At 44.1% G+C, this 16,174-nt stretch overlaps 1 protein-coding gene across 1 annotated transcript in view; it reads right to left on the minus strand.

The window, feature by feature from the left end:
• The window catches only part of ZFYVE1 (zinc finger FYVE-type containing 1), a 53,134-nt gene that overhangs the window by 26,806 nt on the left and 10,154 nt on the right, over positions 1-16,174 (minus strand). Inside the window, exon 3 of the mRNA XM_078448049.2 lies at positions 2,242-2,746. Coding sequence (XP_078304175.1) covers positions 2,242-2,746 — 505 coding nt within the window. The remainder of the gene's footprint in view (positions 1-2,241; positions 2,747-16,174) is intronic.

Here is a 16,174-nt window from a genome sequence, read left to right on the forward strand (position 1 = left end):
ATGAACAGAGCGTAACCACGAGGGTGCAGGAAGAAGGACCACTTTACCGAGGACATGAGCCAGGGCTCCAAGCCAGTGAGAGCTGAGTTGGATCTGAAGTATGTCCTGCTGAGGGAACAGTGTTCCAGGCAGACAGAGCAGCATATGCAAAGGTGGTAACACAGAAAAGGCTGGCGTGTCTGCTAAAGGGAGTGTGCATATACGTCACGTGCGCGGGGGCAGGCAGTGGGCAGCGGAAGGGGATGAAGGACATAACCAGAGAAGGAGTTCAGAGACACAGACAGGATTTAACAGTAAGGACACCGTAACTAGTTTGTAGTGAAAGCCACCGACAGCTTGTAAGCAGGAGTATGACACCATCTAAATTATCGATAAAGCCTTTGAAAAGATCTCCCTGGATGCTGTGTGGAAGGTGCACTGAGGGGCTAGAACGGAACTTAGGAAGCTATTAGAGAACCACATGCAGTTTCCTAGACACAATCTGCTCCTTCAAACCACCAGGGGTTTGGGCTTTCCAGAGCGTCCTTCCCCCACTGCCCTATCAAGTCACCTGTCCAGAGTTCAAACATCACCTCCCCTCTCCTAGATCCCCTTAGGATCTATAAAGATCCTCCCCCCTCTGGGAGTGCCTGGGTGGCTCAGTCGCTTAAGCACCTGACTTCGGCTCAGGTCGTGATCTCACGACTCATGGGTTCGAGCCCCCACATGGGGCTCTGTGCTGACAGCTCAAAACCTGGAGCCTGCTTCAGATTCTGTGTCTCCCTCTCTCCCTCCCCTGCTCCATTCACACTCTCTCGCTCTCTCAAAAGTAAATATTAAAAAAAAAAAAAAAAAGTCGGGGCACCTGGGTGGCTCAGTTGGTTAAGTGTTCGACTTCGGCTCAGGTCATGATCTCGCGGTTCCTGAGTTCAAGCCCCACGTCAGGCTCTGTGCTGATGGCTCAGAGCCTGGAGCCTGTTTCAGATTCTGTGTCTCCCTCTCTCTCTGACCCTCCCCCGTTCATGCTCTGTCTCTCTCTGTCTCAAAAATAAATAAACATTAAAAAAAAAAAAAAAAGTCCCTTTTCTGTACTACCACAGCTCCAGGACCTACATCCACTACAGAAGAGACCACATGTGGTCTCCCCAACTGAACTGTGAGCTACTCAAGGGCAAGAACCGCTTTTTTTCAGCTCTGCGCACCAGCACTCAGCATGTGGCATTGTGCACTTAAGAAACTCTGTTGACTTGGGGCGCCTGGGTGGCTCAGTCAGTTGAGCGACTGACTGCGGCTCAGGTCATGATCTCACTGTTCGTGGGTTCGAGCCCCACATCGGGCTCTGTGCCGACAGCTCAGAGCCTGTAGCCTGTTTCGGATTCCGTGTCTCCCTCTCTCTCTGCCCCGCCCTCCCTCGCTCGCGCTCTCTCTCTCTGTCTCAAAAATAAATAAACATTTTTTTTTAAAGAAACTCTGCTGACTGAAGGAGCAGGTAAATGCTACAACTGTGTTAGGGGCCCACACTACTGCCCCCACCTGTGTCCAATTACTGTTGCTGCACCTGCTCCCCCATCCTCCCTCCGATCATGATTTTACTTCCTACTTCTCTAAGGAGATAGAAACAGGAAGACAACTCCCACACACACCCCACATCTACCAATTACCTGCAATCATGTCCATACACTCTACCTTCCCTCCTGTGCTCACAGAGGGACTGTCCTTGCTCCTAAGGCCAACCCACCCACGTGGGCCTCACTCCAATTGTCCTGCTCTCTTCCACCTGCATTATTCCCTTCCTAGTGAAGCATTCCCACCAGTACACAAATCTCTGCAATACCTCACAGCTTCAATTTAAAAACGGGAAAATCTCCTGAAATCCCAAGTCAGCCTCCAGCTATCATTTCGTTTATCTGCTTCCCTTTGTAACTGAACTCTTTGAAAGAGTGGAATATGTGCACAACCTTAATGCCTCTCCTCCTCTTCTCTCTTGATCCTACCCTGATCAGGCTTTCAGGCCCACCATCCCTGGGAAACAGGTCTTATCCAGATCACCAAGGACCTCTGTAATCCTCAGTCCTCATCCTGACCATAAGCAGATTTTGACGTGGTTGCTCACTCCATCCTCCTTCAAACACTCCTTCATGTCTTGCCCCAGGCAGAAATTTTACTGGGCAATCCACCAACACCAAGTTACTACTGCAGCCCAGTGGCTGCCTCCACGTACCCAGAAAGGTCGATCTGTGACACGGTACCCTGTCCACTTACCAGAGCCCAGCAGCTGAGTGTGCACAGTCTCATGGAAAATGATAACAGCAGGGCCCAGGGTGGACAAGGGGACATCCAGGCCACAGCGGGCAGTGGTAGCCTTGAGCTCCTTGGTGAAGTGTTTGAGATAAGCTTCAGAGGCATCCCCAAGGAACTTGAAGAGGTCATTATGCAGCCGGTCTGCGTGAGTTCGATAGATGACGAGGTCTGAGATGGCCAGGACCTTAAGCAGCAGTCGTGTTCTCTGGCTGAGATTCACCGTAGCCCCCAAGAGCCCTTCTGTGTCTATCACTGCTACTTTGTGGACTGGGTCATAGGCTGCCCACACTCCCACGGTGCAGGACTCCTGGGCAGGGGACGTTTTGAAGACTTCGCGACCATAAAAGAAAGTGTGGTTGAGAGTATGAGACTTTCCATCACCAGTATTTCCAAAAATAGAAACCACCTTCAGATGCTGATCAGGTTTGCAGTCCAATTTCCTAATAAAGTCTTCTTCATTCGTTACCTTCAAGAAAAAAAAAAAAAAAAAAGGAATATAAAATGCATACTAGTTAGAAATCTGCAAGAACAATTGCTTCTCAAAGTCAAGGTCCTTGAATGGACTGTCCAGGTGGCAAGGGAAAAAAAGCCCCAGGACGACAGCCTCCCACCCAGCCTAACCCGCAGAAAACAGCTAAGAACTTTCAAACCCTCAGGCAGTACAATTTAATGCTCGTGAAAAAGCTACAACTATAAAACTCTCAGAAGACATAGGAGCAAATCTTTGTGACCCTGGATTAGGCACTGGTTTCTTAGATATGACATTTAAAATCTGTATTCTGCAAGGATACCATCAAGACAGTGAAAAGAAAGCCCAAAGAATGGGAAAAAGTATTTGCAAATCATTTCTCTAATAAAGGACGAGTATTCCAGAATATTTAAAGAACTCCTGGGGCGCGTGGGTGGTTCAGTCAGTTAAGTGTCTGACTCCTGGTTTTGGCTCAGAACATGATGTTAACGGTTTGTGGGATCAAGCCCCGCGTCTGGCTCTGAGCTCTCCCTCTCTCTCTGTTCCTCCTCCACTCGCACTTTCCCTCTCAAAATAAATAAATGAGCTTTAAAAAAAAATAACAACACAGGGGCGCCTGGGTGGCTTAGTGGGTTAAGCATCTGACTTCAACTCAGGTCATGATCTCAGTCTGTGGGTTCGAGCCCTGGCTGAGCTGTCAACACAGAGCCTGGAGCCTGCTTTGGATTGTCTCCCCCTCTCTATGGCCCTCCCCGGCTTGTGCTCTGTCTCTCTGTCTCTCTCTCAAAACATAAACACTAAAAAAAAGGTTAAAAAATAAACAAACAAACAAATGAATAATACAAGTCTTCACGTACTTATTAGGGGTGCCTGGCTGGCTCAGTCGGTGAGCATCAATCTCGGGGTCGTGAGCTCAAGCCCCATGTTGGGGGTTGAGAGTACTTTAAAAAAAACACAATGACAACACTGGTGGGAATATGGAGGAACTGCACTGCTTATGCACTCATTGCTGGTAAGAATGTAAAATGGCACAGCCACTCTGGAAAACTGCATGGCAGTTTCTCAAAAAGTCAAACACGGAGTTACCATACACATCAGTAATTCCATTCCCGGGTATGTATCCAAGAGAACCGAAAACATATGTCCACACCAACCTGAACATCGAATGTTCGTGGCAGAAGCAAGATTCCTAAGAGCCAAAAGGTGGAAACAGCCCTCATGTCCATCAACCGATGAATGGATAAACAAAATGTGGTGTATCCATAAGATGGAGTATTATAATTCAACCACGAAAAGGAATGAAGTACTGACGCATGCTACAACATGGCTGAACCTTGAAAACATCCTGCTAAGTGAAAGAAGCCAGACACAAAAATACTACATATTCTATGATTCCGTTTATATGAAATATCCATGATGGGCAGATTCATAATAACGGAAAGTATATTACTGGTTGCCAATGGCTGGGGTAAGGAAGGACTAGGGAATGACAGCTAATGGGTATAGGGTTTCTATTTGAATGATAAAAATGTTCTGGAATTAGTGTTAAGGATTGCACAACTTTATAAATGCACTAAACACTGAACTATATACTTTAAAAGGGTAAAATAGGGGCGCCTGGGTGGCTCAGTCAGTTAAAGCGTCGACTTCGGCTCAGGTCATGATCTCACAGTTCGTGGGCTCAAGCCCCGCGTCAGGCTCCATGCTGACAGCTCGGAGCCTGGAGCCTGCTTCGGATTCTGTGTCTCCCTCTCTCTCTGCCCCTCCCCCACTTGTGCTCTGTCTGTGTCTCAGAAACAAATAAATGTTAAAAAAATTTTTTTAAATAAATAAAAGGGTAAAATATACGGTCATATGAACCACATCTCAGTAAAGCTGTTTTTTTTTTTTTTAAGTGTTGGTTAAAATTCACCCATCCCATAATTCCTCTGTTCACAGTTTAAAGAACATTGTAATTCTTTAAGAAGTCAGGACAGGAGAGGAGCACCTAGGTGGCTCAGTCGGTTAAGTGTCCGACTTCAGCTCAGGTCATGATCTCACAGTTCGTGGGTTCAAGCCCCACGTCAGGTTCTGGGCTGACAGCTCAGAGCCTGAAGCCTGCTTCAGATTCTGTGTCTCCCTCTCTCTCTCTCCTGCTCAATGCTCTGTCTCTGTCTCTCAAAAATAAATAAATGTTAAAAAAAAAAAAAAAAAAAGTCAGGGCAGGAGAGAAGAGACCCAGTACCAGTGAGATCCCAGACTGGACCCCCAGAAAGATGGGATTCCTACTCTCAGAATACAGAATCCCAGTGCCAAAGTTCCTAATCTAAATAAGCCATGTTCTGCTCCAGCAAGGAGTGATAAACCTTTACACCCAGTATCCTTTAGCCATAAGAGAAAACACACCTTCCTGATTCTTAAGAGTCTGCTGGTTTGACAAAGAGCAATTAGAGAAATATATTCAGGCCATGGGTGTGATAATATGAGCCCTCATTTCCCATAACCTCGTCAAGATAGTAAACTACTCATGATCCTATTAATAACATCATTATTGTTACATTATTAATAGCCTTAACGTTAATGGCAATGCTAATAATTTACTGAATGCTTACTGCAATGACAGTGCCCTTAACTAGATCCATGAGGGCAGAACCATATCTATCCTATGTTTTCATCCCTAGTGTTTGGGATACAACCTGAAACATAGGAGAGGCTCAATATCTAGCTACTGAATGAATAAATGAATGAATGAATGAATGTCATGCATGTTGCTAGGTACCTTACTCACTTTTCTCCACCCTATATCCTCCATAGGGCTTAACACACAGCAGCATTCGACACACCTGGTGATGGGCTCACTGACCTCCCAGACAACTGGGAGGAACAAAAAGTTACATGGAACAGCCCGTTTGGGACTGGGGTCACTCACTGGTTCCAAACTGCTAGGTCAGCCACAAGAGAAAGAGACGACAAAAGCTCCATAAAGCTCTACTGGCGAAGAGTCAGGTAAGGTCGGAGTGGTTGGCTCGAGAGCCAGCACCTTCCAAACAGTCCTGGGGAAGAAGACTAGGCCTAGGGATTTCCTCCCCGGGAAGTCTACTCTGTTGTGACTCTGTCAGCCCACAGAGCAATGGTTCTCTGCGATACATAGGGTGGGCACCTGAAAAGGGGGCATGTGGGAGCCTTTAAGTACACAATTAACTGCCTCAGGATTTATGTTAGTATCCACCAAGTGATATACATAACATATATAAACAAACAACACATTTGGGATGAAAATAAAGCACTCCCTGTCAGCACGAGGGGGTATGATTTTGACACCCAGTGTCCTGGGGAATGTTAAACACACACGTTCCTGTGTTGGGCCTATGCATCTGAGTTCAATGCAAAGAATTCCAGGAGCTCAAAGCCCTAGGCTGGTTTCTCTACTGACAAGCCTTGGATAATCGTTTAACATGGACTGATTGTGGGTTTTTGTGGGTTTTTTTTCCACATGTAAAGGGAGGACATAGTCATCTTTGCCCTCCCAGACTGGGTAGTGGTTGCTAGTCAAATAAATAGGTAAACTGAGAAAATGCCTCGTAAACTGAAACCATATTTCATTTTTCCTTCTTCTGCCGTCCATGTTATTTCGCTCCCTGTTCTACTACTCAAATCATCCTAATCTGTGGCCGGTTTCCCCTGAGCTAGAAAGGAGAGAACAGCCTAGACGGCAGCAAGACTGATTTTCAGTCGGGGGTGGGGGGGGGGGGGGGGCGGGGAACATAAGGGGTAAAGAAAAGATAAGAAGATTCCCTTTCATGACGGAAGGAAGGGGCCAGAAGGGAACAAGGCGCTTGCTCTACTCGTTCTGCCAGTTTGCAATCAATGACCCCACTCTGCTCCACTCCTGGAGTGAAAGAAGCGGCCTGCCTCCCAGCCAGCCATGCCAGAGCCGGCCACCCCACCCAGCTCCACATGTCTGCAATGCTCCTTGGCCCTTACACAACAGCAAGAGCACTGCACCAAAGCTTCCCCTCCCCAACTTCTGCCTTCTGCTCTTCCCCTGAGCTCTTGGACAGAAACTCCCAAATTCCACTCCTGGCTTTGCGGCTGAGTGGCCTTGGAAAAGTTACTTCGCTACCAAGGCCTCAGGGAAAGGAGATACTAACACTCCATACCCGCCAGGGATACTGAGAGGGCTAAGGGAGATAAAGCAGGTAAAGGGCGCAGCACATTGCCTGGCACACGGTAAGCCCTCGATAAATATTACCCGTGATTATTTCAAGACCAGTTCATTGTGAAAACATCCAGGGACACAGCAGTGGCAACTGGGCTTGCACTAGCTTGTTGCCCAGTTGTTCATTCAGAGACTAAATCAGCAATGTGGTGAGATCTAAACGGAGTCTATGTAAAAATGAAACATCTCCAGGCCCCTGCCTGGCTCAGTCAGTAGTAGAGAATGAGACTCTCAATCTCATGGTTGTAGGTTCAAGCCTCACACTGGTGTAGAGATTACTTTAAAAATAAATAAACAGGGGGGGCCTGGGTGACTCAGTCGGTTAAGCTTCTGACTTCGGCTCCGGTCATGATCTCCTGGTTTGTGGGTTCGAGCCCCATGTTGGGCTCTGTGCTGACAGCTCAGAGCCTGGAGCCTGCTTTGGATTCTGTGTCTCCCTCTCTCTCTGCTCCTCCCCCACTTGTGCTCTGTCTCTCTTTCAAAAATAAATAATAAACATTAAAAAAAATTTTTAATAAATAAAATCTTGAAGGAAGGAAGGAAGGAAGGAAGCTCCCTGACTCCTTTCCTCTCCCTCTCATCAAAACAACATATTAGTAATACTGGCTCTTAGTATTTACTTTTAGTAAAGTGATTATCTAACATCATCAGTTCTTAAGAAACCAAACAGTATACCTCTCTCTCACTCACAAAGCTTTTCGCTCTGTATAGGGTTCCCAACAGAGTTTCTAAAATGAAACATAACAATAACTCAGTGATCTCCACTGTTCCAGTTTAGAATTTAGAGCAGTTTATGATAGTGAAAAGTGTCCAGCAGTCACCCTCTGTCCCAAGCAGGCAGTGAGAATGATGACAATCTCCGTCAAGAAATTTCTGCTTAGCCCTTAGAGAATCATTCTAGAAAGAATAACCACATAAGCTTTGTTCTGAGGGAAAACAGCTTTGTCCCCTGCAAAGGGAAAAGCAAGAGATAGAGAAGGAACTGAAAGAGCCTGGAAGGAGGAAAGTTCAACAGAGCACAGAAGAGAAATCCCAAAGGCATCAGAAAAAAACTCTAGAGGAAAGTAGCTAAGCACTGAGGTCCTTTCAGTTCTGGCCTTTAGAGAAAAAAAGGAAAAAAAAGAAAAAAAAAAGAAAAAAGAAAAAAAAAAAATCTGTGCCAACTAAAATCATACAGTTCTTTAAATTTTTATAAAGATGTCCCCTGTGGCTGAGAGCAAAACCCAGCTCCCTCCCCAGAGTCATAGAAAGAGCTAAGAGAAGGCTGGTTGCGCCTACCAACCCCTCACAACCCAATGCTTACAACAGATCCCACCCCTGAACCAACAAAGATGATTTTATGCCTCCCCACTGAGATTCTAAAACTAGCCTCGGTCCATAGTTCCTCCCAAAGGGAACTTCCTACTAATTACTTCTACGTGTTGGTCTCTGATTTATCTTACTTTTCATTCCATTTTTAGCTGGGTTCAGAGGAAGAGACAGAACCCAAAGAAACCAAACCAGATTGTCACTCTTACCAGAACTGAGACCGCTATCCCAAAAGGAAACTAGAACTTTTTTCAACAAACGAGAACAACGTACATGTATCAAGCTTCATCTAGTGCCTGGCACTAACCTGATGACGTTAGATATACAGCACAGGTATACAACTTGGGTAACATCTTCCTTCTCCTGGGGAGGTAAAGGAGAAGTGGAAGGCGAGGGAACTCTTCCTAGAAAAATCCAGAGCCACTTTCATCATGTTGAAAAGAGCCTCCAGGTCGTGATTTAAGTCAATGATCTAATTTTCACACAAGATTTTACCTAAACAATGTCAAACAGACCAGCAGCTGATCTATTTTTACAATCCAAATGACAAGGATGTTCCATTCCAGTAATAAACTCCTATGCCAGAAAATTCTAGTAAACCTGTCTCTCCAACCTTGCAAGTCTAGAAAGTTTCCTTTCATTGTATTCTAAAAGGAGTGTGTAACTTTGTGTTTATCCATGTATGTGTTCATAGGGTTTCATAAAAAACTCAATTGTTTCTCAATCAAATGTTTTCTTAAGACCACTGAAGTCATGAGATTGGCCTCACAAACACACTGAGCACATTTGGTAAGGGCAAAGATCACTTTCTTCCACTCCAGTATCCCCAAAGCATTCCATTACTTGAGAGGTCAGGAATTCTCCCCCCCTTGTCTTAGGACTACCAGAAGTACTTCTGACACACAGCCTCCCGGACTCTGCCTGCAGCTCCCCTCCTACTCCAGCAAGAAAGAGAATGTTTGTATGCAGAAATGATCCACAAAGTGAATTCTTTAAAAAGGGTCATTTTTAGCTCCATGATCAGTTGGTTTCTTTGACCTCCACCCAACTCACTCTGTTCAGCTATCCTTCTATATCTGAACAAAAAGCTTTCCAAAACAAAGCTGAATTCTGAGGACAGACAGGAAATACCGAGTCATCCTCAAGACCCACATCACCCTAAGAGGATCTTTCAAGGAACTTCCAGATGGCATACACAGCCCCCTTCTTAAGTGGCACAACATACCCGTATTTGGCCAGCTATAAAACAGACATAAGCTCCGACAAAGGCTCTGGGACTTAGCAATAAAAGTGCCAGGCCAGAAAGAAGACAAGAGAGCTAGGTCCACCTCTACTTGGATTAGATCATGGGCAATTTCACTCAACCCTTCTCTTGCTCAAAGCCTCCTCCATTCCCCACCCATCATCTCTTTTAACATTTTTCCATTCTTCCTGGTTCTGAACTTCCCAACCATAAGGTACCATGCTGGCCAGGGTCTGTTCTGTGTTGTTCACCACTGTAGCCCTAGCCCAGGGTCTGATACATAATAGGGAATCAACATATATTTGTTAAATGAGTGAATATCTAAATGCTACATTCTCTCCGGGAATAGTTTTACCGTTAAGGATTCAACCAACCTGCTTATATACCACTTGCTGATTTTTTCTTTCTAACTGAAAATTTTTTTTAATTTTGTAATGATTTATTTATTTTTGAGAGAAAGAGAGAGCAAGCGGGGAAGGGGCAGAAAGAGAGGGAGACAGAGAATCTGAAGCAGGCTCCGAGCCGTCAGCACAGAGCCCGGCTCAAACTCTCAAACCGTGAAATCATGACCTGAGCCGATGTTGGAGGCTTAACCGGCTAAGCCACCCGGGAGCCCCTCCACTTGCTGATTTTTTTTTTAATTTTTTTTTAACATTTTTTATTTATTTTTGAGACAGAGAGAGACAGAGCATGAACGGGGGAGGGGCAGAGAGAGAGGGAGACATAGAATCGGAAGCAGGCTCCAGGCTCTGAGCCATCAGCCCAGAGCCCGACGCGGGGCTCGAACTCACAGACCGCGAGATTGTGACCTGAGCTGAAGTCGGACGCTTAACCGACTGAGCCACCCAGGCGCCCCATCCACTTGCTGATTTTAGAATAACCTTAAAGAATTTAACTTCCCTGGGCCTCAGTTTTCTCACCTGTAAAATGGGGTTAACAACACAATCTACTTCAAAAATTGCTGTGAGGATTAAATGAGATAATTGCACATCAAGCACTCTGCACATTGGAATCATGCAGTAAATGCCAGAAAAGAGTTGGCTGCCATATTGCTGTATTTATACTGGTTTGCTTCTAGGCCACAGTCATTACCACCACCACAGAATTTCATTCCATTATCCCAAGTAAAAACCCTTCCATGGGAAGGTTTCCAATACACAGCTCATTAAAAAATTAGAGATACTGGAAGAAGATGCTTACTCAATATTTACTGTTCCCTCCCTCAAAAGGATGTATCTTTTCAATTAAAAAAAAAAAAAAAACTGTTCTGAGGTTGAATACATACATTATGCAGAAGACGGCATAACGTTTTCAAAAGAACGACGTGCCATGATTCCAAGAATTATTACTATACCATAGACTCCCTAAAAATGTTCTTCTCATCCCTTGTGTCAAAAATCTTAATAGATGACACTGGCATTCAAGGCGATCTTTGGTGTCTGAGGTGGAGACCGAAAGGGCCTGCTTTTTTTTTTTTTAATTTTTTTACTGTTTATTTATTTTTGACAAAGAGAGAGAGAGACAGAGCATGAGTGGGGGAAAGGTAGAGAGAGAGGGAAACACAGAATCTGAAACAGGCTCCAGGATCCAAGCTGTCAGCAGAGAGCCTGACGCAGGGCTTGAACTCACGGACAGCAAATCCATGATCTGAGCTGAAGTCGGATGTTCAACCAACTGAGCCACCCAGGCGCCCCATGAAAGGGGCTGCTTTCTATGCCATATCGAATGTGACAGTGGAGCCCTGGTGGAGTAACAACATGGCATATAACTACTTAAAGTTAACAAAGTAACCCCCCCAGCAGTATTCCCCTCCTCTGAATTTCCATAATATCCTCTCTATACCACTCAGACTTCATCCATCTTATTTCCACGTATTCGTCTTCTGTTACCACTGGAATGTCCTCTCCCCAAGGGCAAGCTCGGTATCTGAGTGCCGCTTGCAATTATCCTCAGTGGTCAGCACACAGTAGGCACTCATTAAATGTTTATTGAATTAATGATTAAATTGATTTATTCTCATTAATGCATTTCATTCATTCAACAGATACTGAGTACCTACTATATGCCAAACACTGGTTTAGATGCTGATGAACAGAAGAGGCAAAAATCACTGCCCAATGAAAATGGTTTTGTTTTGTCTTTTAATGTTACAAAAGTGTGGTGATGATTGTACATATACATGAATGCACTAAAAGCCAAGGAACTGTATACTTTTTTTTTTTTTTTTTTTAATTTTGAGAGAAAGGGAATGTACACACAGGCTGGGGAGGGGCAGAGAGAGAGAGAAAGAATTCCAAGCAGGCTCCACACTGTCAGCACACAGCCAGATGCAGGGCTAGAACCCACAGACCGTGATATTCTGACCTGATGAAGTCAGATGCTTAACCAACTGAGCCACCCAGGTGCCCCTGAACTGTATACTTTAAATTTTTTTTTAATGTTTATTTTTTTGAGAGGGAGAAAGACAGAGTGTGAGCAGGGGAGGGGCAGAGAGAAAGGGAAACACAGAATCTGAAGCAGGCTCCAGGCTCTGAGCTGTCAGCACGGAGCCCAACGTGGGGCTCGAACCCATGAACCATGAGATCATGACCTGAGCCAAAGTCAGACGCTTAACTGACTGAGCCACTCAGGTGCCCCTGAACTGTATACTTTAAATGGGTGAATTGTACAGTATGTGAATCATATCCCAATAAAATTGTTTTTTAAAAAAGTAAATCCAACATTAAAAAGAATTGAGATACTAGTGGACTTCTTTTATTGCAAAATTAAGATAAAATTCTACACTTTTCTGTAGTTCTGTATTTTCACTATTTTAACATGCAGAATCTGTTGTTTTATAATTGGAAAATTTAAAAAAATTAAATTAAAATTTAAAATTAAAAAAAAAATCACTACCCTCTGCTATGGACTGTTTAACAGGTAAAGGGTTTTCATTTGGGATGATGAAAATTTTTTAGAACTAGACAGAGTAGGGGCGCCTGGGTAGCTCAGTCAGTTGAGCATCTGACTTCAGCTCAGATCACGATCTCCCAGCTCATGGGTTCAGGCCCGGCATCGGGCTCTGTGCTGACAGCTCAAAGCCTAGAGCCTTCTTCGGATTCTGTGTCTCCCTCTCTCTCTCTGCACCTTCCCCACTCGCACTCTATCTCTCTCTCTCTCAAAAATAAATAAACATTAAAAAAAAAAAAAAGACAGAGTAGGGGATGCACAAAACTTAACTGTTCACTTCTCCATGGTTAATTTTGTGTGATGTGAATTACATCTCAATAAAAATAAATAAATAAATGCCCTCATGGAGCGTACACTCTAATGGGGAGAGGACCATATTCAAACAATTAAAATATACAGCACACACACCAAAAAACAAGTCATTGGATTAACGAACTGCGGTGAATCCATGCAATGGAACACTACTCAGCAATAAAAAGAAAAGAACTGAGACAGGCAAGATGAATGACCCTCCCTCCACAACATTACGGTGAGTGAATGAGCCAGCACAAAACAGCACTGCATGATTCTATTCATAAGAAACTCTAGAAAAACCAAATCTAAAGTGATAGAGAACAGATCAGTGACTGCTGGAGAACCGTTGTGGCAGACAGAAATGTTCTGTATCTCGGTGGTGGTGGCAGTGGTGGTGGTGGTGGTGGTTATACACGTGCACGTGCATTTGTCAAAACTCATAAAAACGTACGCTTAAAATGTGTATATTGCATCATACGTAAACTATATGACAATAGGGCTGGGTTTTTTTGAAATTTATTTATTTAAAAAAAATTTTTTTTTCCCATTTATTTGTTTTTGAGAGACAGAGACAGAGCTTGAGCAGGGGAGAGGCAGAGAGAGACGGAGACACAGAATCAGAAGCAGGCTCCAGGCTCCGAGCTGTCAGCACAAAGCCCGACGTGAGGCTCAAACCCACAAACCGTGAGATCGTGACCTGAGCCGAAGTCAGAGACACTTAATCGAATGAGCCACCCAGGTGCCCCTAGAGCTGATTTTTTAAAGTATACATTATGTCAAATGGTGGTAAGTGGTATGAAAAGAAATCAGGAGAGACTAACAGTACAAGGCCAGGGCAGGAGTTGCTCTTTGAAATATGGTGCTTAAGGAAGTTGCACTGTGAAGCAAAACCTCTTTAGGTCAATCCTTTTAAAAACAATGTAATGAACACAATTTTCTGTGGTAACAAAAGGAAGAGAAATGTCACGAACAATCCAAAACAGTACATAAGCCTAAAATCATTTCTATTTAGTTCTAGAAAGAAACTTTTCTCCCCTGGCAATAGCAGATTTAACTTCTTAATTCATGAAGGCAGGTTGGGGGAGTTAGGGAGGAGGAAGGAGAGGAGAGAGGGAGAGAAAGATGAGGGAAGGGAAGAGAGGAGGAACTAATGAGGGGAGGGTGGAAAGGGAGAAAAAGAGAGAGGGAGGAAACAGGGAAGGAAAGAGAAGACAGAGAAGAGACAAAAAGGAAAACTGGCAAGCAGGCTGTCTGCCTGTCCATCTGTCCAACAGTCATAGTCCAGATCTAAATAACAGAGTTGACTGAGAGAGACGTGGGGGAAAAACAATAGTGCACCCTGTGACCTATGAATGCATGGTCACCAGGCATGACAAGAGAGGGTACAGAAAGAATTATGGGATCCTCAAAGAGCCTCTGCTCACAGACAAGTACAAAAGAGAAATAAGCTTTCCTGGGAATGAAGATCTCTGTCATCTGCAACCCCCCACACCCGCCTAGTCTCACTTAACCTCTCAATTTTCATTTTAAAACATTTTTCATAGAGATTACTTAAACAAATAAGGCACATAATTGACACGCAATAAATGTTTATGACTGTTGCTGAGTGATACAGATAAAGTGAATTTAGCTCTTTTAAAGAAAAGGCTATGAGAGATTACAGAAAACAGTTTAGCCATTTGGACTGACATTCACCAGGCAGAAAGAACTGAGCTAGAAAGCAGAGGAATTTCTAGAATACTCTATGCTGAAATGCTCAAGATTATGTTGTCTCTTAACTTGAACTTAGGATGTCTGTGTCTATATGCAGGAACCAGGCTCTGTCAGTTTTTTTCAAGCATTCTAATATTTAGAGTCAAATTCTCTGGGAAACACAGCAATAATTCAGTCTCAAATAGAAGGAAATCAAGAAGGGGAAAAAAAAATTTTTTCAAAAGCTACCAGAAAGTAGAATCATCCTCCAGTGAAGTCAAGCCAGAGGTCAGGTGCTTTTGCACACCTACTTCTCTAACCCAAGAATTCCAGCCGCCACCAAGCTGACCACAAAAACCAATCAAAGAAACCCTCTTAACTGCTGGCCAGAAGCCATTGGAAAAATGGGGAAATGAACAAAACAGCGTCCCAGGAAACATCCATGCTCTCCTGCCTCCAAAAGCTCCTCTGTATCCCTTCCCATAGGCCCTCCCAATTCTTCTTGCCTGGAACTTTCTATATCCTTGTTTTCTTTCCCTTCTTCATCAATACATTTAGCAATTCTAACCTCAGAAACAGTCTCAAAGCAGTCAAGACCATCCCCCTCCCCAGGAAAGTTCAACCAGCTGTGTGAAGCACTTCCTTGGTACACAATCTCCAGGATAAACTCAGGGATACTACCGCCAGGAGATACATCCACAGGAAAAACATATAAGGACAACTTAACATGAAATCTGCCTGTAATATTGACCTTGGCTCAAAAAGTCAAATGTTTGCCTAATTCCAGAAAAATCAATCACTTCAAGGAAATAACAGACCAGAAGAAATAGATTCACACAAACTGGAGCTAACTTGAAATAGTTAAAGACAGGTTCCCTGAAAAGCTGATTCATAGTGGTTTTGATGGCTTCTATGGGTCAAATTTTAAAAAGCCCTATACTAAACAAAATAGCCTCCCAAGTTAAATGCTGGGACCCCGTTATAACTGAATGAGTCCAAGACTGAGAAAGCTCAAAAGATGCCAAGCAGAAACAGAAAGCACATCATAGGGGCCCTTTCCTCCTTCTGTTTGTCTGAGTCATCCTCAACCCTGCATTTCCCAGTAATTCTACACAATGCTTTCCCTCTACTACTATTACCAAGCAAAAGGGGCTTTTTTCACTTGGGTTTCTGAGAGTAAAGAGCAGTGATGGGGGAGGGAGCCCATGCTACTCAATTACTGCTTATGATTGTGACAGTCAGCTCCTAAGCAGATCTGTTATTTTCTCATATGGCACCCAAGGATTAATATTGTAGCACATATATTCAAGTACCGACCAGAACTTGCCAAAGGGCCAACCAGCCACAGCATCAAAATTAGTCCTTACTTTGTAATGGTTTGGCCATCTGCAGAGCAAAAATGGGGAAGTTCCACAAATTAGATCGATTCCCCTGGCTCATGAACTGGTGGCTAGAATTAAGTCCTCAGGTGTTTCTGCCAGCCTATCTGAAAGCTGACCAAGCCCCAGCAAGGTACCCTATAAACCAGGAAACAGAGGACAGGGCCACAAGGGTCTCTAGCAGATGAAGTCCAAGAAGGAGCACAAAAGTGGGGCAGACCAGCACAGCCAGCTTATGGTCAAGGATTCCCATACAGTATGAAAACATCCTCTGCTATTTTCCATTCCAGAATCTCACAAGAATAATGTCTCTTTTAGCCAATTAAAAAAAAAAAAAAAAAAAAAAAAAAAAAAGCCAAGTC

Source organism: Panthera onca, chromosome B3, assembly GCF_046562875.1.
Source record: "Panthera onca isolate mPanOnc1 chromosome B3, mPanOnc1 haplotype 2, whole genome shotgun sequence".
In the NCBI taxonomy this organism is placed as follows: domain Eukaryota; kingdom Metazoa; phylum Chordata; class Mammalia; order Carnivora; family Felidae; genus Panthera; species Panthera onca.